General features: G+C 37.1%; 1 protein-coding gene across 3 annotated transcripts; it reads right to left on the minus strand.

The window, feature by feature from the left end:
• Positions 1 to 349: 349 nt before the first annotated feature.
• Positions 350 to 25,090, minus strand: LOC149002782 (hyperosmolality-gated Ca2+ permeable channel 1.2-like). 3 transcript variants are annotated; one of them, XM_089137771.1, is made up of 12 exons: positions 24,111 to 24,588; positions 22,955 to 23,300; positions 19,427 to 19,573; positions 18,126 to 18,261; positions 17,128 to 17,229; positions 15,151 to 15,270; positions 14,954 to 15,034; positions 5,310 to 5,650; positions 3,045 to 3,290; positions 1,925 to 2,249; positions 1,345 to 1,578; positions 350 to 1,037 (listed from the first exon to the last, which is right to left on the minus strand). In XM_089137771.1, the coding sequence occupies exons 2-12, from the start codon at positions 23,266 to 23,268 to the stop codon at positions 786 to 788; spliced, it is 2,298 nt and encodes a 765-aa protein (XP_088993897.1). In that variant the 5' UTR covers positions 23,269 to 23,300; positions 24,111 to 24,588; the 3' UTR covers positions 350 to 785. The 3 variants fall into 3 exon arrangements, with proteins under 3 accessions (XP_088993897.1, XP_088993898.1, XP_088993896.1); XM_089137770.1 differs by lacking the exon at positions 24,111 to 24,588 and adding an exon at positions 24,602 to 25,090 and having other exon boundaries at positions 351 to 1,037; XM_089137772.1 differs by lacking the exons at positions 19,427 to 19,573; positions 24,111 to 24,588 and adding an exon at positions 24,602 to 25,090.
• Between the last annotated feature and the right edge of the window lie 14 nt (positions 25,091 to 25,104).

A 25,104-nucleotide genomic window follows, 5' to 3' on the forward strand; every position in this document is an offset into this window, starting at 1 on the left:
GTGACTATTTTTCCAAATTTTCTACTAAAATAATTACCAACGCTGCTAAATTCTTAAATTTCAAACCTAACTCTTCACAACTAAAATGATAAAGATGTCAATAGGTAGTCAAAACTTGTATTCAATCTTTATTCATATCCATTTAGAAGAATCTACTTAAGAAAATAACTCGATTATCATCTAAATCGGACTAAATCCGTCTGAAAACCAATTAAATATTATTCAAATCTGTCCAAATATAGTAGGATGTGGATTTTGTATCTGATCCGTTTACACCCCTACCTGGAACCACCGCATCCCTTGTCTACAGTGGTAAGAAGAGGACCATTGAGGAGGAAAGAAGCCCTAACAATCACTTATTTACCATTACCCAAATGTAAGACATTTCTCTACTACCTCTCAATTAGGAAAGTACTATGATGCCTTCTTATGCACAATGTCGTTTTGAAACAACTAGTTGGTATGCTCCCCTATTAACACAAACAACACAGTCTTATCTCAACTAAACAGATCAATTATAACTCTTATTCATATGATAAACTCTAGGGAGAAAGAACATACAAATTGGCTACATACACAAATATTTACAGATCCAATTTAACCTTCAACCATCTCGAGCATATCATCCCTGGGTACCTTCAAAAATCTGTAGCACACTTTTTTATACCCTATTCGGATACACTGTTAAAAACCAGAGCAGCTGCCTTTACTAGTAATTCCTTCTTGCCCACCACTACTGCCACTTCATAAATTTATAGAGTTTGGGAGACATGAAACTGTCAATGTTACTCTTGAACACAATCAGACAAGGATGGTGATGATGACCTACTGTATTTGCTTGGTACTGGTGTGTTCCTTCGGGACTGACGTTTTGTGGGGACCAAGATGCTCTCTTGTTCCCAATCTTTGGTAATGGCATCAGTATCATCATCATCTTCATCTTTGAAATTGGGATGGATATATGCATTTTGGAGGTACGCTTTCAAATTTAGGTTTGGCTTTGTCGCACGTTGCAGTGTGTCTTTCATCATTGCCTCCTGATACACAATATAAAGGAACCAATGAGCAAATTGAAAGAAAATAGAACATGACACCTAACAAGCAAGAAACATGGCATGCTTAGCAAGAGAATGTGAATACAAAGGTTGTCTCCTACCCTATTATTAGTTCTATTTTACTTTCATGCCTCATTATTAGTCCCTAGTATTATGGAAGCTCTGTACTAAGTTTGCATAGAATGACAACAATAGCCCAAAAAAATGACAATCAAATGACAGAATTTTCATGTGTATACAGGCAGATTTTCAATGATAAACACATTTGACATCACAATTCTAAACAAACCTGTAATGGGTATCTAATAAATGCAGGTTCATAACGGCCTTTGCAGAACCTATGAAACCATATTGTCAGAATCGGAAGTGCAATGAGCAATGGCGTTGACTCAGCAGCTTTCTTTGTAGTCAACAATCCCATCAAAAGCACCTGTGAGATGATCAATGCAGTAACAATACGCCCATGGACATCAGGCCAGAATGCCGCGCCACTCTCATATTCTTGATTGTAAACGTTAATGATCTATGGCATCAGATAAGTACAACAATTAGGCAAGTGATTCAACAATGTCTAACTTTTTTTTTTTTTTTTTTTTTTTTTTGAGATAAAATTTTCCATCTGAACATATGAAGCAGGAGAAGCAGGAGAAGTAGGAGTTAGGAAAACTCATAATCGTGCAATGATGATGCCATGATAAATTCATAAACATTGTTTGGCAATATAAAGGGAAAAAGAATGGAAAGTAAAGATGAACTATTTCTGAAGACAACAAAAAACTGTAAAATTTCCAGCTCTCAAAAGAGAAGACCCAGCCAAGATCTAACAACAGAGAACCCAAAATATTTTGTTTATCAATGTTTACTATTACCTGATGGCGGAAGACAACATATGCCAGGCCGAAAAATATTAATATGAAAGGAAGAAGAAAAGGTGTCACCACAGCATAGACAAGGCCAAGTAAGAAGTAAAACTGTATCTGAGGTTCGCCTGTATTAAAACCAAGACTTCCTTGATCCATTGCCTCTTCTCTATCCTTTTCAGTCTTCACCAAGAAGAAATTCTTCAAGTGGAAGATTATTAATGGTTTTAACATCAAAATTTCTCCAGCAATTCCAGCCCAACCATCAACCATAATGTAGGTTATGAAGAAAGTTGCTTTCATAGGAATTGACGCACCAATTGTTTCAGGAATTCTGCACCAAGTAGCTAACTTGATTGATACTTGGCATCTCAAACTAAAGCAACAGTTAATTCATAGGGAAAAAAACCTTAGATGGAAAATAAAATAAAATCAATAATGGATGACTGTATTGAACTGACTATAGAATTTATATTCATGAATCCTAAAATGTTAAAAATATCAAAAATCCATATCATTAACAAGTAGAATTGGATAGAAATTAAATAGGATGGTAGTTTTGCAAAATTTTCACAATCATGATGATATAAGATGGTTAAACACCCCATTGTTGGTGCAACAGTAAACTGCTTGCTTGCTGAACACCTATCAAGTTCTGGAAACAGCCTCTCTGGAAATAGGGGTAAGGCTGCATACTCTTGAAGTCATAGAGGCCATCAATTTGGATACCATACTTGGTGCAATAAAATCAACATTTCACATATACTTATCATCTTCTCCATTTTCACCTTCAACCAATGAACCAATTCATCTACCTATCTCTAGCTTGGTCAACTAAATTCCCTCATCAGATAACCTTAGCTTCCCTCCCCTTTCATCTTGTTCACTCTCTCATCAAGGCATTCTTCCCCATGCTAATGAAAATAACGTTTGCTGTTTTGTACAAAATATGCTTTACCAACTCATTGTTAACTGATTACCATTTAATGTCCTGAAAACTTTTGGGACTCAATCCAACATCTCCAATATGATGATAAGAAGAATGAATTAATGCAGCTCAAAGTGACGACAATTTTCAAGCCAATACGAAAATAGTCTTCTGATGTTAGAACCAAAAGAAGGAACATACTTATTTGCTGATTGGTGGATGAAGGTATGTAATTGTTCAAATGCAGCACCTGTGATTATGCTCCCAAGGAACACATTTACAAATATGAAAAGATAATATTTGGCTGCAGATTTCCTCTCTAAATCTGATAACGATATAAATCCTTCAAATTTTGACATCATCATCAATATTGTTGGTAGAAGAATAAGGAAAATCTTTAAAGCAATCCCAGGTAGAAAACCTTGGATGAGTGATTTGATGAATTTCCTGCATGAAGAATGCATTACTGTGAGTAAGCAGAAGTACAAGGTATTGTGCAACAGAGCTAGTAACTATAATTTTGTTTTCTCTCTTATTATTCTATTATTTAGAGTTAACTAAATAATTAGGTATCAACTAAAATGCAGCACTCAAAAGATAAGGAATGTGACAAGAGACCTACAAACTGGAAACCACTTTGTGGTTCTTTTTTTATGACAGGATTTTGAGGATTGCAAACATCAAAACCTCTGAGGTGTTAGCATTCCTGGGTTCAGATCCTACAATTGATCTCTGTTTTGAGTTGGACAAAGAAGGAATCATCTTCTCATGAAGCTTGACCTTTATGATTCTTCTTACCAAAAAAATGAGCCTTTGTGATTCTAAATCTGCTCTGCTTCAAAATCTCGAAAATTGAAGCATCGAGTCTAATTGGAGAAGTTTGTTAAGGACAAAGATGGGGAAAAAAAGAAGAAACTGAGAGGTCTATGTTTCTTCTCCTGCATGACACAAGAAAGCAGCCCTTACAAACTGACTTAGGAACAACCAATTACCAATCAGGTATGGTTCTTTCACTACACAGCTATGAAGGATGCAAACTCAATGGTTGACTATGGCATTAACATTATTAATTCTTGTTGTCTCTCTGAAACCACAGCTATGACATCCCTAATAAATGTCCTATCTCTGAGTGGGTGATAAATCTGACTCATTGGTTCTCAAGGTGAACATACCATTGGGCTGTGTGGTGCTCTAAAACATAAATGTCTGGTTAGGTTTGGGCCTGCTTTTCGAGCTTACTTGTGCTTCTTAGAGCTGTTGAAGGAAAAGCCCCTTATCTGGAAGGCACTTTGGATTTTGGAGCCTATGCCCTGTGGCTATATCTTATGGAGACTCTGCGTGGAAAGAAACAAGAGTGTTTTATGACTTCAGAACTGATAGTATGAAAACTTTCTAGGCTTTCATTAGGACAAAATACCAAGAAATCAAGTGGGCCTATTAATTCTTAGCTTGTTTGCGATCAAAACGAATAGCTTGTAAAGCAGGTTTTCTCGGGAAAGTTTTGAACTTTTTGGCTTTTTTGTTCTCTATTTTCTGCTTGTGAGGAGTTGGCACATATTGTGGAGTCTCATATCTTCTTGTGGCTCTTCACCACCTTCCTTGCTAATACGATACTTTTCAGTATTGATCAACACCCCCCCCCCCTTTTCTGTTGTTTGGGGTTGCGGAAGAAGCATGGAAGGATGAAGATTACAGCCAATGCTAATGGTCAACAGTCAGACAGAAGAGTCTAGATTGCAGAGTAGGTTTCTTTTACTAGACAGGTTTTATATTCTAGTTGTAAATAGTAGAGTAGGCTCATGTTGTGTAATGTTGTATCTTCTTCTGGTTCTTCACCACCTTCCTTTTTTATATAATACCTCTCAGTATTGCTAAAAATGACAACTTCCTTTTTTTCTGTGTTTTCAGTCTGGGTTGATGAGTGGTAGTACATGATAATTTGGCCTTCATAGAGTCTCAGTGTGGTACACATGGATCACCTGATAACTACCTATATCAGAAAGTGAGATTTCAAGCAGACAAAATTTAGGTGGAAGTTTGGTCTGATAAACCAATGCCCATCCCAAACTTTCAGGGCCTGGTTTGGGTTTTCAATTCTTGAGTGTAAGGTTTGGGTTTTCAATTCTGAGTGTAACCATTATTTAGGGTAGGGGCAATTGGACAAATAGGGTTTTAGAACATTTGAAAGTGACTAATCATTATATCTTTTTCTTGCAAATTATTTGAGTAAACATGTGAAGTGACAGGATTTATCCTTGGAAAAAAAATGCATGTTACACTAAAAAAAGCAAAAAAGAAAGGTTTACATGGCCCAAGTGGGCTTGAGATTAGGAATATATATGGTGTACAAAACTCAAACCGTGTAAAGTGCACAAGTGCTTTGAGTTCCAGTAGCATTTTTGCATATTTGATGTAAAACTGTGCACAGGAACAATAATTTTAGAAAGAAGCCTGAGTGAAACTCACACTTTAATTATGGGTTTCAAGAACGGAGCTACTTTCACGATTCCTTCAATATTTGCAAGGGACTGAACAAAGAGTATTGGCATCATAAAAAAGAAGGTAAGGAAGAAGAATGCAACAGCTATTATTAGCCTCCGGACTGCAAGTGAAACAAATGGAATGGCCAAATTGTCCCAATAAACATCACGAGGCTCTGGAGCCCACTGAGTCAACCATATAGTTGGGTCTCTGGATTGTTGAGTTTGAGCACAGACAGCGGCACCCCACCGAGTTTTGAAAGAAACAAATGCTGCAGGCATGATTGACTTTGGGTTGTTTCTAATACTTTCTTTTTCTTCCTTGATCTGAATACAGATCAGTCAATCCAAAAGAATCAATATCAGCTTGAATAACAATGTCCAAATTGCAAGATATAAGAGAAACATAATGACCAAATGTTTTAACACTCCATTTTAACATAAAAATCAAATCCCAACACTCAGAACCAGTAATTCTAGATGGAACTGCACCATGAACTCAATCCTAATGATTGCAAGCAAAATAACAGGTGGGAAGGGGGCAACGAGGAGCTAACTAATCAAGTTTTACACTTCGGTGTATATGTTAATAGGAAACCACATAAAATCCCCAAAAGGACAACCAGTGTAAGGAATCTACTAGCCCCATTTTCATTAAATGAAAAAGTAATTCTTTCTCTTTTCGATGAATGTCACATGTTGCATGAATATCGATTTTGGTGTTAGAACCCGAAAGTGACATGAAGAATTAGACAAATTAAGTCCAGCAGAGTGACGGAGGAGATGTAAGACCTCCTATACTTTCTAAAAAATTTGAAATTATCTGAACATCATAATATTAAATCATTCTACAAACCTTATAAAAGAATATCGAGTATGCCCTCAACATATAATCTTATACAAAATATCGAGTATCCTTCTCTTTGGAGGAAAGAGAGGAAAATGATTACAACAATATATCAATTATTTTTTCCCTTGGGGCTGTAAGTATAGGGAAAATGTTGGTTTTGGGGGAATTGTGACATGTATCCTTGATACACTAGTTACACATTTATTTTTATTAGCAAGGAAGTGATATAATCAAAGTTAAAGGAATTAGGAGAGCTAGGGGCAGACCTAAGATAACCTTAAGAGAAGTGGTGAGAAAGGATATGCATAGCTTAGGCCTTGTATCTAGCATGCCTCAAATGGAATTGATGAGAGGGCAAGAATCCATGTAGCCGACCCATTTAGTTGGGAAAAGGCTTGTTGTTGTTGTTATAGTGGAGTACAAAGTTACGTAGTATGACAGTTTTACCTGTTTACCATTAGACCCATGTTATAGTACCCTTGCTCAAGTTGGAGCAGGGTTATTACACATGCCCAACTTGCATACCGGAGAAGGGAAAACTATACTACTTAAATTCTTCATGAAAGCATCAACCAACATGCTCAACTTACATACAAAAGATCAAATTCTATACTACTTAAACTCTTAAAGAAAACAGCGTCCAACTACCATCCAAACTTGACATAAGGATGAGGTGGGGCATGGCACAAAACAGAGCCTCAGCACTTCACCAAGCAACAACAGTTTGTTTTTGAATTCACCATGTAATCAGATTGGCTCCCTCGAAGGGCAAAAACTAGAAGTTGACCGTCTACCATCAGGAAAAGTAATCCAACCTGTGTTAATAAAGGCCTCCACATGAAGATTACCATGCAGAGAAAACCATAATCCCTTCCCCTGGGGCAGCCTTCAAGTGTTGTGAAATGCATATCAAACCCTCCCAATGGGAAATATATGGGTCATGCATGTACTGGCTGACCATACCAACTGTAAATGCCATGTTAGGCCAACTATGAGACAAATAGATCAGTTTGCCAATCAACTTCTGACATGTATATTTGTCCATAAGTTGCCTGTTTCTCCAGAGAGAAGACAAGCATTTGTTTCAAGACAAAGTATCTGACGATTTACATCCCAGCAGGCCAGTCTCTAAAAGTAAATCTATAAGTGTATTTCCATTGGGACAGAAACACCCCAGTGGTAGAATGCTCCACCTCAATACCAATAAAGTATCTCAACATGCTATCCTCTCTGATTTGAAATTCTTCCCCATGAAATAATTTTAGCTCAGATCTCTTCAATGTTGCAGCCTGTAATTATGATCTTGTCTGAAACTAGCATTCTTAGATCCAGATCTCTTGGTAAAACGAGTATAACCAGGATTGCATTGAGTATACCAAAAGGACACCATTATACAAAATATCCTGAACTAAGCTAGTGGAGGCTGTTTTTATGCCATGAAGTGTCAGGGAATGGTGGGCCTCCACCTCAGGTGTTGATGATATCACATAGAAGACTAACTGAGGATAAAAAACAGAAACTAGTGGTACCTGTGATTCAGAAAACTAGATTTGGTCACTGATTCACCTCATTAGTGAACCAAGGCCTTAGGGTAAGTAAAGGGCCACCCCTAAGGGTGCCAATTTGTTATCCAAACCAAAAGCACCCGTATAAAGCCATATCATACCAAACCATTTCAAAGATGGCACCGTATGATCTTTAAAAAGAGTTTCTCTTGCAGTACAATACAGTAACAGTTTTTTATGGTCTATACTGATTTTAAGGGTAAAATGGGAATATGAATATGTTTACTTTAATTTGTAAAAGCTAGAAGTACATCAAATTGAAAGTTTGTAACCCTAAAGCCTAGTGGAGCCCTCTTGTGAGTATGCCTTCTGTGTGTATATATATATAGAGAGAGAGAGAGGTGAAAACACGATGAGCTATTGGATAGTAATAACACCTGTGATCTGGCTACATGTATGTCTGTGAAGAAATGGTACCTTGCAAGTTATACTTGTATTTTTCAGTCTTTCTTCTACATGATTTAAATCGATTGTATGATCCTTTATTAAAGAACCAGGAAAAATAAAATGATATATTATATTCCCAGCTTCCTTGAATCCTTCTATTCAAAGTTTGGTTTCCTAAACTCATTCCTTTTCTAGAAAATTTTCTTTTGCATTTTTTTGGGGTTTTCATGACGTACAGTTCTCAAGAAAGCAAAAGTTTGACCCAGTTCTTCTTCCTCTTTTAATTTAAAAATAAAATAGGATATTCTCTTTTTAATTTTTCTTACAGGCAAAAAGCATGTTACCAGTTTTTTTTTCCTTTCTCTATAATTCAAGTCAAGGTTGATCAGTTGATCAGTAAGGGCATCAGTTAAGCTCAAAGCCAAGCCATTTGATTTATCCTCAATTTTTATCATTTGCACAAACAATAAGCATGATACCATTTCATTCCATTGTTGTACTTATGATACCGTAGATATACCATTTGCGTGTACCGTCTACTGCGACCGTATCACAGCCGCACTGAAACAGTTTAAAAAAGTAAACACAAAACAGTATGGTACAGTTTTGATTGGATGTACATTGTATTGTACCACTTGACACCCTTAGCCACCTCTAGGTGACCAAAGAGCCAAAGAACATGTCATCATGATACCTGAGCAAGGAGGATCCAATAAAACTAACTGCAGTTGGGAGTAATGGAGGCAGACTGGCTGCACCTTTGTGAGATTCTCCAAGGCTTCAAATCACTTTTGTGGCTTGGAAAAACTCTTCTGTAGACTTTGAGAGAGGTGAGATACCTTATTAGAGAATCAGATTTATGTATCTTAATTCTTACATGGTGTCTCCCCCAGTGGAACCCTATACTTTGCTATAGTTCCAAAGAGAGGTGTAGAGGAAACAGAGTGTTGGTTGAGTTCTAGTAGGAGTTTAATTATGGGAGTCTTAGTTCATGTAGTTTTCTATTTTTTGCTACCTAGGTAAGGGTATTTATGTAATAGTCTTCTTTCCACTTTGTTATAAAAGAAGGCTTGGTATCACACTAATCCATTCAAGCTATTCTACCATAATCGTCTTTCTCAATATGGTATCAGAGCCACAAGTCAATTAGGGAAGAAGAGAAGAGAAAAAAAAATCAGAAAGAAGCAGTTCAATTATCAAAAATGAAGTAACAAGAAGCGTCGATCTCTCTCACCCTTTCGCTTGCAACCATCGTCACCATAGAAAACCATCACCTAAACCTCATTGCTGCAACCCAACCTCATACTAAACCTGATTGCTGCTACCATCGCCTAAACCTCATCGCCTCAATCAGAGCCATCACACTGCAAAAAAAAAAAGGGAGGAAAGAACACCTATCACCCTACTTCTGCCTTCCTCCTCCATTGAACCACCCTGCTTCCACCTTCATCCTCCATCGTCATCTTCTGTTTTTCTAAAATACCGTTTGAGCAATAATACCCAACCCATATCTTAAAACCCCATCGAACCCAACCAATTGACCTGACCCATTAACCCAATGTACCAAACCCAATCAAACCAATGAATCCATTGACCTCTGGTTTCTCCTTCTGAACCAGCAACCCTTTACCCTAAAAAAAAAATTTGATGTTCCTTATCTTATAAATCCTATGAATTCCTAGATTTATTTGGGTGGTCAGGCTATTCAAATCTGCGATGTTTCAGTTGTTTCGAAAGGATGAAGACTAAAGAACAATAAAACATTTTTTTGAAATTATGGCAACCATCGATGGTACTACTGCTCCCCACGGCTCTAAATATAATCCCACTCTTCATCCTCTTTCAGTAAGATTTGATGGAACGAATTGTTTGATCTGGTCTTGATCTGCAAACTTGACTATTACTGGAAGAGGACTTGTTGGACATATCACAAGCACCACTATCAAGCTTATCACCATAGGTGTTTCTCAGGATAAACGGATCTCAAATGACTCTCTTATTATGTTGTTCCTTTCGAATTCCATAAATCCAAATATTGTCTGTGGATACATATTACTTGATACTGCAGCCCAGATCTAGAAGGCTACTAAAGAAACATATGGACAATTAGGAAATGATGCATAGGTTTATGAGATACGGAAGAAGCTTCATGAGGCTATCCAAAAGGAACTAACTATGGCCTAGTATTATGTTGAGTTGCGATCACTTTGGCAACAGTTTGATCATTATGGGGAATATCAACCCACTAATCTAGATGATGTGGCTACTTATAGGAAGCACATTGATAAGATTCAGGTATATGATTTCTTAGCTAGTTTGAATGTAGAGTATAATCAAATCATGGTACAAGTATTTAGTCCTTCTCCCTTTCCTACACTAGAATAGTCTTATGCCCTTGTTCAATGTGAGGAAAGTTTTCGATTAGCAATGCTTCATGCTCCTCTTGTAGAGAAATCAACCCTACATTCTGTTAGCGCTAAATCAAAGTCGACCAAGGAAATTGTCAAGTGTGAGCACTGTCACAACCCATATCATAGTATCATACTAAGGCCAATTGTTGGAAGCTCTATGAGAAGCCTGCTGATTTTGAGCAAAAAAGGGCACAAATAAGGGGAAACCCGAAGGCTTATCTTTCTGAGATTGTTCCCATCACATCCTCTACAAACATTGGTTTTTCACAAGAGGAATTAGCTACTTGGCGACGTATTCTGCGGTCTTCTACGCCTAGCACAGCCTCTACTACTGCTTCTTCTACTACCTATACAAACTCCTACCTTGCTACTTCAAGTAAAATTTTCACATGCTTCTGTGTTTCTTCGGTTTCTACTCTTTAGATCATTGATACAGAAGCCACCAATCATATGACAGGTTCATCCTTTTTTCTCTTACATTATTTTCCAACTTCCAAGAAAGATAATGTTCAAATTGTTGATGGCTTTTATTCTTCCATTACTAAAAGGGGACCATTCAACACTCTCCTTCACTTTCTCTTTCTCTACTAACTTGCTATCTATCAGTAGTCTTACACATGACTTGAATTGTAAAGTGACCGTTTTTCTATCTTACTGAGTCTTCTAGGATTTGGTAACGGGAAGAAGATTGGATGTGATAAACTAGACAATGACCTTTATCTGTTAGAGCCCATTGGAGGATCTACTTCTACTCTAGCTGCATCTTCTCCTCAGGTCTATTTAGTAATATCATACCTTAATTAGTGGCATCATAGGCTAAGTCACCTCCCCCTTTAAAAACTCTAAAGAAAGTATTTCCTGATTTAATTTTTTCTTGTAATAAGGACAAATTTTCTTATGAAGCCTGCATTTTTGCAAAGCAAGCTCGTTCTACTTATTTACCTTCGCTTTATAATAGAAAATCTATTCCTTTTGTGTTAATTCACACTAATGTATGGGGCCCCTACCGACATATGTCTATTATTGGCCATTGATACTTTGTTACTTTTACTAATTGCCACTCTCGTTCTATGTGGATTTATCTTTTAAAAAAAAATGAGGTTTCTTGATGTTTTTGTGATTTTCATAATATGATTAAAACTAAGTTTAATGCCACTATGAAGATCCTTCACAGTGATAATGGCACGGAGTATTTTGATGGTGAATTTTAGAGATATCTCTTTAAGACTAGCATAATATACCAGACCAGTTGTGTTGATATAGCTGCCCAGAATGGGGTTGCTGAAAGGAAGAACCGGCATCTCTTAGAGATAGCCCGTTCTATTATAATTGCTATAAATGCCCTTGACCAATATTGGAGTGATGCTATACTCACTGCCTCTTACCTTATGAATATAATGCCCAGTAGGATACTTGGTTTTAAATGTCCTAATGAGGTTCTCCAGGGAGATTTTTCCTTTGTTATTCCCCCCAAAGGTTTTTGGTTGTGTGTGTTATGCCAGAATCAAAACCCACCAGAGTAAGGCATATTTCTGGGGAATTTTACTACTCAGAAGGAGTAGAAATGTTATCATCCTCCTTCCAAGAAAACCATTGTGTCCATAGATGTAATTTTTAATGAGTCTTGCCCTTTCTATACTCCTCTCCAGGGGGAGAATCCTAGAGGAGAGGTGTCCTTTCTAGCTTTAGACCTTCCTACCACACACATAAACTCCCACACACCACTACAACACAACTTAAGAGTTCAAGAAGAGTTTAAGCAGGGGGAGACTTCAGCCAGTATACTGGAGGACTCTAATTCTTCCCCTCCGTTGTCTAAACTATGTGAAGAATCTAGTTAGGGGGAGACCACTCTTATGAGGCACATTATTGATGTATTTCAAAACAAGATTAACCAGAATAAGGAGGTGCAGATTTATCAGAGGAAGAATTACAATCGGCCAAAGTAGGTGAAGAAATATGACATGTTACCACTTTAGTCTCTTGCTTCATAATCAAATTCTATTGTTCCCCCTAAGGTATCTTCTTCTAATCTTTCTATTGTTGTTAGAAAAAGAGTTAGATTTTGTACTCAGCATCCCATAGCAAAATATGTTTCTTTTGACTCTATTTAACTCTTACTGTGCTTTTATATCCACTCTATCATCTGTTTATATTCCTAAAAGTTGGCAGGGAAGCCTATCTGATAAGAGATGGAAGGCAACTATGGTAGAAGAAATACAAGCAATAAAGAAAAATAATACTTAAGAGCTAGTTACACTTCCTCAAGGAAAAAAATCCTATGGGCTGTGAATGGGTGTTTGTGGTTAAACAAAATATGGATAGATCGGCCAACAAGTTGAAGGCTAGACTACTCATAAAGGGGTTTACCCAGACATATGGGAATGATTATCGAAAGACTTTTGCCCTTGTTATGAAACTGCACACCAGAGTTTTATTATCTGTGGCTGTGAACAAATACTGAAACCTGCAACAACTAGATATAAAGAATGCCTTCACATATGGGGAGTTGGAGGAGGAAATCTATATGGAGATCCCACATAGTCTTTCTGATAACAATACTGCAGGAAAAGTTTGTCAATTGAAAAGGTCAATTTATGGGTTGAAACAATTTCTTGGATGTTGGTTTGGATGCCTCTAGAAGGCAGTGACATCTATTGGGTGTAAACAAAGCAATGTTGATCACACATTGTTTGTTAAGAAGTCAGATACCAATATCACACTCCTCATTGTTTATGTGGATGATATTGTCATCATAAAGAATAATGGTGAGGAAATACAAAGATTGAAGAACTTTCTTAGCAAAGAGTTTAAGATTAAAGATCTAGGAAAGTTACAGTACTTCCTAGGAATTGAAGTGGCTCGATCAAATAAGGGTATATACCTATCCCAAAAGAAGTATGTTCTAGATTTATTATCAGAAGTGGGAATATTGGGGTGTAAAGTGGTTGATACCCTATTGAGGCTAGAGCTAAACGTAAGGAAAAATAGGGAGAACCAGTGGACAAAGGAAGATATCAAAGGCTGGTAGGGAAGATTATTTACTTATCTCACACTAGGCCAGACATTGCTTACGCCGTAGGAATAGTAAGCCAGTTTATGCATGATCCATATTCAACTCATATGAAGGTTGTTACTCGAATGCTGTAGTACTTGAAGGGAACTCCTAGAAAAGAAATACTTCTGTCACCCACTGATAATCTAAGGGTAGAAGCTTACACTTATGCAGATTGGGCTGGGTCTCCTGATAGGAAGTCAATTTCAGGTTACTATACCTTTGTTAGAGGTAATCTAGTTACTTGGAGGAGTAAGAAATAGAATGTGGTAGCTTTATCAAATACAGAAGCTGAATACAAAGCTATGGTTCATGGTGTTTATGAGCTATTATGGTTAAAAGGTTTGCCAAAAGATATTGGAATTCAAGTTTCAAACCCTATGATGTTGTATTATGACAACAAGGCGGCCATTAGTATTGCCAATAATCTTGTGTAACATTATCGAACTAAACACATTGAAATTGACAGATTTTTTTGTCCAAGGAAAGCTGGAACAAGGGCTGATCTGCATGCAATTTTATCAGATTTGGAGACCAAGTAGCAGATATTTTCACTAAGGGTTTAAAGGAAGGAGAGTTCCTTCCTATTATAGGCAAGTCGGGCATGACTAACATCTATGCCTCAACTTGAAGGGGAGTGTTAGTTGAGTTCTATTAAGAGTTCAATTCTAGGAGTTTTAGTCCATGTAGTTTTCTATTTTATGTTACCCAAGTAAGGGTATTTATATAATAGTCTTCTTTCCACTTTGTCATAAATAGAGGGCTTGGGATCACACTAGTCTATTCTAGCTATTCTACAATAATCGTCTTTCTCAACAAAGAGCTTATGCAACTCTCGAACTTGCTCCAATACCAAGCCATAAACTGAGAATGTCAGTAAGGAAAGAAGGACTAGGTTTGAGAAGGTTGAAGGGGGAAGAAAAACAGAGAAGAAAGAGACATATCGTAGAACAATGCAAATTGTGGGAAAGAATCGCGGACACTTTTGCCTATATTCATTAGTTGTAATGTTGAAAAAATTAAATCTATCTCCCTTGGAAGGTGAAAGGTAAAGTTAATAAAAACGTAAAGTACAACTTAAGCTAAGATAGACAAAAACATAAGACTATAATTAAGTAGAGTTCTAACAATGAGGATGATTCATCATATTTGACCTTGGAGATTCATTCTATACAAGACTTGAATTAATTAGAGATATAGAAGCTTTAGTAGATAACCAATAACAAAATAGGAAATCAAGTTAGTAATTCCAACCTATCTCAAAACAAATTTAAATATGACATTATGGCATTGAATTAAATAATGATCATCAAGTTTTATTTCCCAGGTGAAAAGAAGGTTTTCTATCACATGGGTGCTTACATCTTTTGACAATTGATCAATCTTGTTTGTGTAAAAATCGATTGCATCCACTCTTTCTCCCCAAAGACCAAGAAAACCAGTCTGCTCATTAAATGAAGAAACAATGTCAAATGTGAGGGGAAAACGCAGTACTAAACAATAAATACACAACTTAAAATTAAAAAGGCATTCTAAGTGACAGCAAAATATAATCATACCTTCTTAGATGGCTTGTTAGAATTATTTCTAGAATATTTGAGCTGATAGTAATCTAACCAGTTCTGCATCTGATTCTTCTCTTTGACTAACTTGGCAAGTTTTTTGGCATTGTACACAACCTGATCATAGTTCATTGTGCAAGGACGAAATCAGAAAGTATCTTCTCCTTCTCAATAACATATATTTGGAATATGTAACTGTTTGTACTATACACAAATCAATCCAGAAGAGAAAGAAATGTGAATTATGTCAATGATCATGCTGTTTAAGGGTACATGACCAAGTGTACTATAATTCAGCTCTTACTATATCTCCGTCCACCCCATGGATTTTTAATTCCAGTACTTCCTACAACAGGCTCACTTGACAGGACCTATCCCTAAAGATGATGCTAATTGGGATACCATGTATGCGTGCATCCTTGGGCAGATGTTGAACTCGATAGATAACCATATTGTAGATTTAGACTTTGGACCAGTGGGCCTTTGAATTTCCTTGTTATGGCAATTGAGATGGAGTGGTCTCAAGGATGAAGAGGTGTTAGTTTTGGAGAGATTTAGAATGGTGGAATGTATGGTGGGATTGGACAGGTTCATGAGGCATGGGAAGAAAAGTTAAGGGAATGAGGTGAAAACTGGAGGGAGTTTAGGTAATAATATAAATATATGATCCTCGAAGTTTGGTTAGGTTTGGATGGCTAAATTGGAGGATATAAGGGTTCTCATTTGGGGGGTTCTAGGGAATAAGAAACTTGAAGAAAATATGTACATCTCAATAACTTAGAATAGAAAGTACTTGGCTTAAACTAGGATACTTGAATCTGAAATTAAAACATAAGAAAAGACTACCCTACCATTATAACTTAAGTTGGACAGAATTTACATAATTGGACCAATTAAACTAATTAATTCACCTATCTTCGTATTTAGCCTAGACGCTAATCTTTTGGGCCCATACAGTAGACCCAGGACCATGGAAACATATTTAATATAGGCCCAACACCGATATCATCAACCCTAGGTTTATTTCAAACAGAATAAGCCTATTTGGTGCTGGAACTGTATGATTATCTGAATGTTCTATATGTTAGTCATAACAATTTATCTGGGTGGACTTGGGAAGGAATTGATTCTGTTCATTCCTAGATACTTGGTGGTGCTAAGGTAGCCAGACTTTCAGGCACTTTTTCTCGAGTTCTACAAGTATCCCATGAATCTATAGTAGTAAACAATTCAGATTTAGCCTCTTTAACACCTTGAAGCTGTTGCATCATTTACAGACCTATTACCATGCTAAGAACAGCCAGACATTCAAAGACCAGAAAGCATTATTAGAATCATATCCACTTAGCAATTGGACGTTATGAAAGAAATAGCAAGGATCTGTTAAGAGATATCAGAGGAAAGCACTCTCAATGCTCCTTTGGGACAACAAGAAAAGAAAGCTCTCTATCATCCATGACTTTGCCATTACAATCTTCCACCTTTTGGTAGATCTGGTTAATATTCATCATGGAGCAGTGGCCCAGGTGCTTTCCTTGGTATATGTACACCATACAAGAATTTTCTCTTGTACCCAAAATTTGGGTAGACCTCATCAGAGAGTAGTGCGATCAGGTGCTCCTCTATATATCTATGTGCCATGTCAAATATGCAATCAGATACTGACACCCACCCCCACGAGTCTCTTAGATTTAGTAAGCTTCTAGGCTCACATGTTAGAGGGTACATGTATTTGATAGATTATATCTATTTGTTTGATTTTCCTAACTTGGAATGTAATACTAAGCTAGACCATTTTCTTGTGGAAAATACATAATAGAAGGTAATGAATTAAGTAAAATAACTTAAATATTAACCTCTTGAACAGAAAAGGAAATAAAAAATTCAAATACATTAGACATTTAGCTGTTTTTTCTCCATTCAAATGTAGGATTTAAAGAATGAATGAAGTTGTATGAGTTTGCAAGAACTAACCTGGTGGGTGAGATAGTGGTCTGGATGGTTTACAAGAAAAAAATGCTCCACGAGCTCACTAACTGATTCATCAGGATCTGGAGGCACATTTCTCACAAGGACCTGCAGAAGATCAAATTTGGTTTTGTATCTAATGAATAGGAAGCATTTATTGAAAGGGTAGACTGGAAGCATTGCAGTTTAGAAGATTTCAAGCATCTATGGCTTTACTACTACAGATTTAACTGCGGAAAAAATTCCATATTTTCTAACTTTAAATATAGTGATCCAAAGCTCTAGCAATCTGCATTACTTTTTGAGGAAATCAAGCATCTCAGAGACTACAAATATTCAATAAAACAACCAAACAAAATTGTTACCAGCACAAAGAACATGATGCTATGAAAATCTTTTAACTTCTCATTATAATGGCCTTTTGTGAAGTACAAACTCCTGACAGAGGAGAGGCAATGGGAATGAAGTGCACAATTTATAGGTTCACAGTTAAATCCTAAATTTCTTTCCAAAACATACATACACAAAACACATGATACATGTGAGGCACTTGAACTAACCCTTACGTAGCCAAAATTAAATGATGATGATTAGTAAAGGCACAGGAGTGATCAGACGTAAATCCAACACTCGGAAAAATAGAATGTCTGCACTTTGAGACTGCTGCTGGAATTGTTCAAGGGCCTCAAGTGAAAACCCATGGCATACAGTGCCACACTCATAAAACGCAAGAGCACTGGAACAATTAGAAATGTAAACATAGCAGCCGCGAAAAAAGGACTTGCAATTTTTAATTAAAGGCAAAAGAATAAAATATCATACAAATAACTCTTTAAATTGTCTTCACACATTATCCACATTCCTTGAACAACTTGAGTGCTTAGGTTGAGTTGAGTGTAGGCAATTAAAATGAATCAGGTAATGAATTGCAATAAGAATAAAACAGTGAAATATTTTTAATCATTAAAATAACACAAAATATGAGAAAATACAGTAGATCTTACTGTAAACTGATCTGGTCGGCACTCCTCTGATGCAAGAAAGCGCAACCGCATAGCAGCAACTGTTGCGTACTCCTTTTGTAACACATAGCATGTCCAGAAGGTAAAGACATATGCCATTACCAAATGAGCCCAAAATCTGTAAAAGAGGAAGGGGGGATGGGAGGAACTGTTATGAGAAAATGAGAAAGCAAATCAAATAGTGTGAGGAATATTAAGTTCAATAGTTTCTGCACAAGGCATGGCTTTATGTTTAAAACAAAAAATGCATTTCCTTTTTTTTAAATTATGTATCTGATTAAAGAAACTTATTCAGAGAGTTTAACATTAAGATAGTGAACTTTTGTTACTCTTATTAAAATTACATACAGACAAGCCATTACTCATAAAAGAAGCAGATTCGTTTTTCGGTCATCTACAACCTGCTACAATTTCTTTGCACAATATTGTGGTTGTGAAAATGTTGAAAACAATGTAATGAATTGGAATAAGCTAAAACCCTTGAATGCATTCACACCAAAATATTAACCTGGTGCTCAAGAAAATAAACAAAAAATATCAAATAAAAAGTCTCAATCTTTTTCAACCCTAACTTTATGATTTCTCCCCTTTGTGAGACCATTCTATCTAGTAAGTTCAGGCAAGGGAACCCTTACATGCAGGCCAGCGTTTAACAAAATGTTGATCAAAGGCATAACTACGCCCCTAAGACTACAGAGAAAACAGGCTGCAGCTGTTTATAAGGATTCCTAATAAAAAAAAAGGAATTGGATTCAATTAATTGGTAGCTGGCGGTTGATAGTTGTATGTAATGTTGAGGAAAGAGATTCAGATGAAAGAGGTACAACGGGATATTCCTGATTTCACTTGGAAAAGAAAATGTTCAATACTAATGGATTCGGGTCCATAACCATGGGTTCTAAGTCAACTGAATGTGGTAATCCTCTATAAGTTGTACAAACAAGAACAAAAGAGTACCAGGATAAGGTGCAGCCAAAAAAACATGAAGATAGGAAAGTGGAACAGAGTCATAAATGATTATCAAAGGAAGAAAGACAAATATTTTAAGTCAAAACACCTTATCAATCTACGAACCAAGTTTCATTGGTAGGAGGGAATATAACAGACGATTTCCAATAAGACATGGTACAGAGAATAATACAGATGCAAAATAAATGATGCCCATCAATAAGAAAAATGTAGTTTGAAGTCATGTTTTTCTTATTTAATTCAGCTATTCTTATTTGACATGAATTTGCAGTGGTAAAATGCGCAAAAATCTGCAACAGAAAATGACAACACACCTTTGTGAACTGTCAGGAATATTCGATATAGAGAGCTTGTCAATATCACTGAAAACCAAATTTGAATGGTCAAGGGTGGCATTGGTCCAATTAACTGGTACCAGAATTGCTAAAGCAAGGAATGTAATAGGAACAAAGATTTTGAGCCTGCAACGAAGGGGGAGGGAAAGAAGAAATCAGTGTCATCTCTTTAACATTTAAACAATGATCAAAGAGGAGAAATTGTCATAACAAAAGATTACCACTAAATTGACAAAAGTTGCTCAAATAAATTCCATGAAGACCCCAGACCCCATAACTGTAGTATCCCCTGGCTCCTAGTTTCCAACTTAATATATTCTTAACCCCTAACAAATGCACATTTAAGTAATGCTAAGACTTTCAAAGAAGCAATGCCCTTGCAGATGAAAACTTGAAACAGAATAACATGTCAATGTGAACTGCAAGTCATGGTTGTTCTAGCAAAAGATAAAGAGAAAAAAACAAGAATGATATGCTACCAGAGGCAACTGTTTTTCATGAAAGCCAGTGATCCAGGCATTTATGTTCTGTTCCACCAAATTCAGGTGTAGTCCAGAACTCCATATCATATTGAACCCAGTCAACACTGTTATTCATATCTACAAGGTTATTCAATTTGTCTTCATATCAACTAAACACATTTCCTCTCATACTATGTATGTTACCAAATTGTTCACTTTTAAGTATTAATCATACCCTTAAACATTAGAAAAGAAAAAGAACAACTGAATCCAGTAAGAAGCTAGAACTCTGTAATTGGTTCAATAGCAGGACTGTTTTGGACTTCCAATAAGGCCATCACTGTTTGCAATGGATCTAAACTAGCCCATAAGTTGGGAGTGAAATGAGTATACAAAACTAGGATATTAAGAATTAGAGTAGTATGCCTTCTAGCTCAAAATGGAATCCAGATTCAATTTTGTTTTCTTTTTTCACACTATAAGAGTGATAAGAGGTTCCATTTTCCGGTAGAGTGGCGCTTATTCGATCGGTTCTCCAATCTTACTATCTCTATTGGTGTGGAATTTTCTCCCTCCCCAAGTCTTCCATCCACATCATGGTATCTCTCTTCTGTGCCTTCCTCTAGAAAGGCCAAGAGTCCTCCCGCTTCCTCCATCCTATCAGCTGGTCCGACATCTACCACCCAACAATTGAAGGAGGCCTTCTTCTAGGATGTTAATATAGCTTGCCTTCTGAAACTCATTTGGAAAATTGCCTCAAAGCAAGATTCGATCTGGTTTCCTGGTCTATTCCTACCTTCTCAAATCGGATTCCATATAGATTGCCCCCACCCCTTCTAACCCATCCTGGATCTGGAGGAAACTCCTCCTTCTTTGTCCTAGGGCCCTAATAGCTATCTCTCTCTAGGTTTCCTCTGGATCCTCCACATCTTTCTTGCTTGACCTGTGGCATCCAATGGGTATCTTGTACTCTCTTCTCAGTCCCGCTCAGTCTATGAAACCCGCATTTTCTAGAGTTGCCCTTCTATCATCCTTCATCTCTAATGGTTCTTGGTCCCTCTCCCCTCACCGAAACCTCATCCATGTCCGAGATTCCCTCCCTTCCCTTTGCCCTCTTCTTTTGACCTCACCATATGGCTTCCTTTGCCCACCAAATCCTTCACTACCTCTTCTGCTTGGAACCTCATTCGTTCCCCCTCCCCTCATGTCCCCTAGGCCCCTTTATTCTGGTTCAAAGGCCATATCCTTGCCATTCCATACCCTTTGGAGAGCTCTCAACTTAGCTCTCCCCACCCAAACCTTCCTTATTAGCCGTCACATCTTGGTTAACCCTAGTTGCATCTTTTGTGGGAAAGATTCAAAGAACTTAGAATACCTTTTTTTCTGTTGCCCTTACCCCCGTTCTCTTTGGTCCTTAGCCCTCTCTTTCATTTGGCCTTGGTTGAGGCGTCCTCGTGGGTTTACTAATGATTGGAAATGGATCTTGAGAATCTTTTCGGGTTCCTTTATTTGCGACCTGGTAGGTTAGCTAGTTTTTGGAGCTACCATTCACCACTTGTGGTGGGAGCGCAACCTTAGGAGATGGACCTCCAAATCTCACCCCCTAGGCTTGATTTGGAAGGCCATCTATTTTGATGTATCTTCCAGACTTTCATCTCTCCCTAATCCCCCTGCGATTGATTCTCCAAGGACCAGGCTTATTGTTAGATCCTGGGGGCTCTCCTCTACACTCCGATCCTCTTCTTGATCGGTTCCCCCCCCCCCCTCTTTCCTCTCCTCCTATATTCTCTTGTATTCTCTTGTTGTTTAATATATTTTTAATTCACCCAAAAAAAGAGGTTCTTTTTTCGTTGCAGTTATGATATTGAACTAAGCATGATTTGAGGTAAAGGGGACTTATTTCTTATATTTGGCTGGTTATCTATCTGATCAATTACTTAACCAGGTGTTTCCTTCCTTCCATTCCTCAAACTTATCTCTTTTTTTCTCCTTCTACCTGATCAATTACTTAACCAGGTGTTCTTGAGATCAGTTAAACATCAGTAGCTCTTATACACTTATGTCTTACTGGGTAGAACACTTAAAAAGAATAAAAGTTTATCATAGACCCCTGAGTCACGTACCATTTGTTTCATGCTCTGTAAATGTTAATTCTTCTCTCTATGTTATCCCAATCGTTAATAACTTCTTCTTTTTTTGTATTTCTAGTCTTTTTTGCTCTCTAATATTTATTTTACTGGGGCTGTAAGAGTCAGAAGTTTGAAACAAAATTCAGGTAAGAGGTAATAGAAAGGATTAAGAGGTAATAGAAAGGATTTGCAACTATGAAAAGGAGAGAAGAGAAAGAGGGATTGCAAGAGAATCGATTGTGAGGAAACAATTATCCTTTCACCTACTTCATTAACATCAATTTCCAAATATAAAAATATGCCTCCCTGCACAGGGAAAGGTTAAAAAAGAAAAGATAAAACAATAAAATTACAATTTAACTTGACTTTTAACAACTCGATGATAGAAATGCTCTTTGCAATATAAACTCCAACAGTAATTTATCCAGGGTGGTGTACCTTGTATGGACATTAATTTATCTTAATGTAAATAGCATAACTTGGTAATCAATTGGGATCTCTGACCCTCCGTTCTATAGACAAGCCTAATATTTTGATTAACAACTACTCATGTCCTAGGTTTTGTGTCGCTGAGTCAGTGACTCTTTAACACTTGCAGGTAGCACATAATAGTTAATTCAATTGACAATAAACTTGCACAGACAAGAATTGTACCAGCAGACAGCCCTTTAGAGACAAACCTGATGTTTACTATAAACATAAACTCCCATTCAGTTTTCTCTTTTGTCTTAGTAAGAATAAATACTTCTACCACCTCATGCTACTCATTTGTTGAATTGGATGTCATCTTTTAGCACCTATTTCACTGGTCTACTCACATCATCAAATCAAGACAAGTTAACACTAAGCCTGCAGAAATGGGCTGGTACACAAACTACCCCAAAAACATATGAAAAATAATAGCTATTGGAGCATACCCAAGTAAATAAATCCTCAAGTAAACAGCAGAGTCAAGCCCAGCATGGTGAATAAGCTCACGTTCTGGCATTTGCAGCGCAGCTGGCATCCAATTTAGAAACCTCAAGTATGACCTGAAATCCAAATTGACAAACTTGCGTATAGCTGTGCCTGAGTGTGAGGGACTGCTCCTCAAACCTCTGAGATACCATTTTGGGAAGTACACCCTATCATTGAAAGGTTGGATTCGTAATGCAGCAAATGCCAGGAAGAAAACAAATGCACTGACAATGTTGATAGCTGCTGCAACTCCTATATCTTTAAGAGTAGCCATCTAAAATGTCAAAGAAGAAGACAAGTATTTCCCTGGAAAAGAGCAAGACATTTGAGTTAGAAAACATATGAATAAAGCAAACTATGAGAACAAAAATGAAATTAGAGTATGTGGAAGATTATGAAATCCAAAAGCAACATATCTTGGTCGAATGATAAGAAAAGGCAAAAAATACAAAAAGGAAAAAGCAGAAAAGAAAAAAACTAATAGAAGATAAAAACTAAAGTTCGGCTGACATCAAAAGAACAGTTGAAGAACTCTCACATTAAGTAATGAATGAAAACAAGGGACCTTGATGAGGAAGCTCACAACATTTGTATATCGTGAGAAACCTAATACATGAATAATGTTGTGTTAAAGAGATTAAAGCTAAAGGAGTTGTTAAAGGAACTGACAGGGGGACATGTGGGACTCCCTGCCACACCTTTTGAGCGTAAGGACACTGGAAGAACAGGAAACGCTAGTAGTCCAAGTTTCCAGGTACTTGCCATTCCAAATTATAGTCTTTTTGATAGAGTTCTCCAAAAAAGTGGCATAGAAGAGTGAACCAATGAAGCAAAAACAGTATCATACATTGGAGGGCAGCAAGACCATTTTAAGTGAAGAGAAGAGATACACACATAGGTGCTAGCATATAGCGTATCCCAGTGGCTCAGCTAATATTTTCGCCTACATGTAATGGGTTCTTAAATACGAAATGTTTCTAACATCTTTTGCATTGGAAACCAGTAGGTCAGGTGTTCTACATAAGAGCATCATTTGACAGGGTGGTTTAGAGATTCTAGACATCCAGAAAGTATTGTCTCCTAAGTTAGAGCTCGATAGATATACATGTAAGTTACCTCAAAGATAGGGGTATCCAACAGTGAATAAAATAAGGTCACTTCTTCTCTTTTTCTGTTCTGCGGCTTTAAGGGGAAAGAGATTAGGAACTCGATAATTTGATGGAACCCATTCAATAGAATACAGGAAGCATACAGCTAAAATAACTGAAAAGCTGAGAAGATTCACAATTTTTGTCAGCATGCAGCTTTAGATCTTGCTGCCATTCCAGGGTGTTGATGGCACCTGCTATGGAAGAGCATCGCAGAGCAACTCAAAAGCAGCTCACACACACACCAACTACCATTTCCAAATACGAACGCACACATGACTATGTTAGAGAGATCCAACACAATAATCTTCAATATATGAGCGCACAGAATTTGTTAAATAGATCCAAAAGGATCTTCCAAGGAACCATTTAAATTCCTGAATTAAAGAAGAGGCACAAGTTCATGAAACTAATATAAAAGGAAACTCATATGTTAGAGAAGTTCAAATAGCTCATAACCTCTGAATTATCCCTGCGATTGCATACTGCTGAAACTACCGATGAACCATTTTAGGTGGGCAAAGAGTAGCAGATTCAAAGAAGAAAACGGAAGGTCAAGAGTTTCGTTTCCTTCAATCTCAATCAAACCAAGAATCTTACATAACGCGAGATTCTTGCCAAAATGCGGCTTTACCCTTGTTCTAATCCCTTTCTGAAGGAGAAAGTAAACTGAAAACGAAGCACTGATTCTGTCTGAAGGTGACTGAAGAATTAAAAGAATAACTGGAAATTTGATCCAGAAATGGAAAGAACAGTGACAGATAAGATCGATAAAACGAAAGATAGAAAAATCTCGTCCAATCCTCCACTTCCACTGTTCCACTGTAGTGACGTAGGCTTACTTCTTCTGCATCTAATGATGGCAACTTTAGGTTGATTAATGGCCTTCGCGTCGGCATTTTGGTCGTAAAAATTTAAATACTGAAGAGACAGTTGACAGCGAAGAGTGGATAAGATTTCCA

This window comes from Hakea prostrata, chromosome 10 (assembly GCF_041222555.1).
Source record: "Hakea prostrata isolate BN-2017 chromosome 10, UWA_Hpros_2, whole genome shotgun sequence".
In the NCBI taxonomy this organism is placed as follows: Eukaryota; Viridiplantae; Streptophyta; class Magnoliopsida; order Proteales; family Proteaceae; genus Hakea; species Hakea prostrata.

Excerpts from the sequence above, each read along its gene's own strand:
- LOC149002782 (XM_089137771.1), bottom strand. The coding sequence starts at position 23,268 with ATGGCTACTCTTAAAGATATAGGAGTTGCAGCAGCTATCAACATTGTC. Across the intron at positions 17,230-18,125 it reads GCCGACCAGATCAGTTTACA|GTCCTTGTGAGAAATGTGCC; the intron begins GTAAGATCTACT and ends GATCTTCTGCAG. Across the intron at positions 1,038-1,344 it reads TTATTAGATACCCATTACAG|GAGGCAATGATGAAAGACAC; the intron begins GTTTGTTTAGAA and ends ATTGTGTATCAG.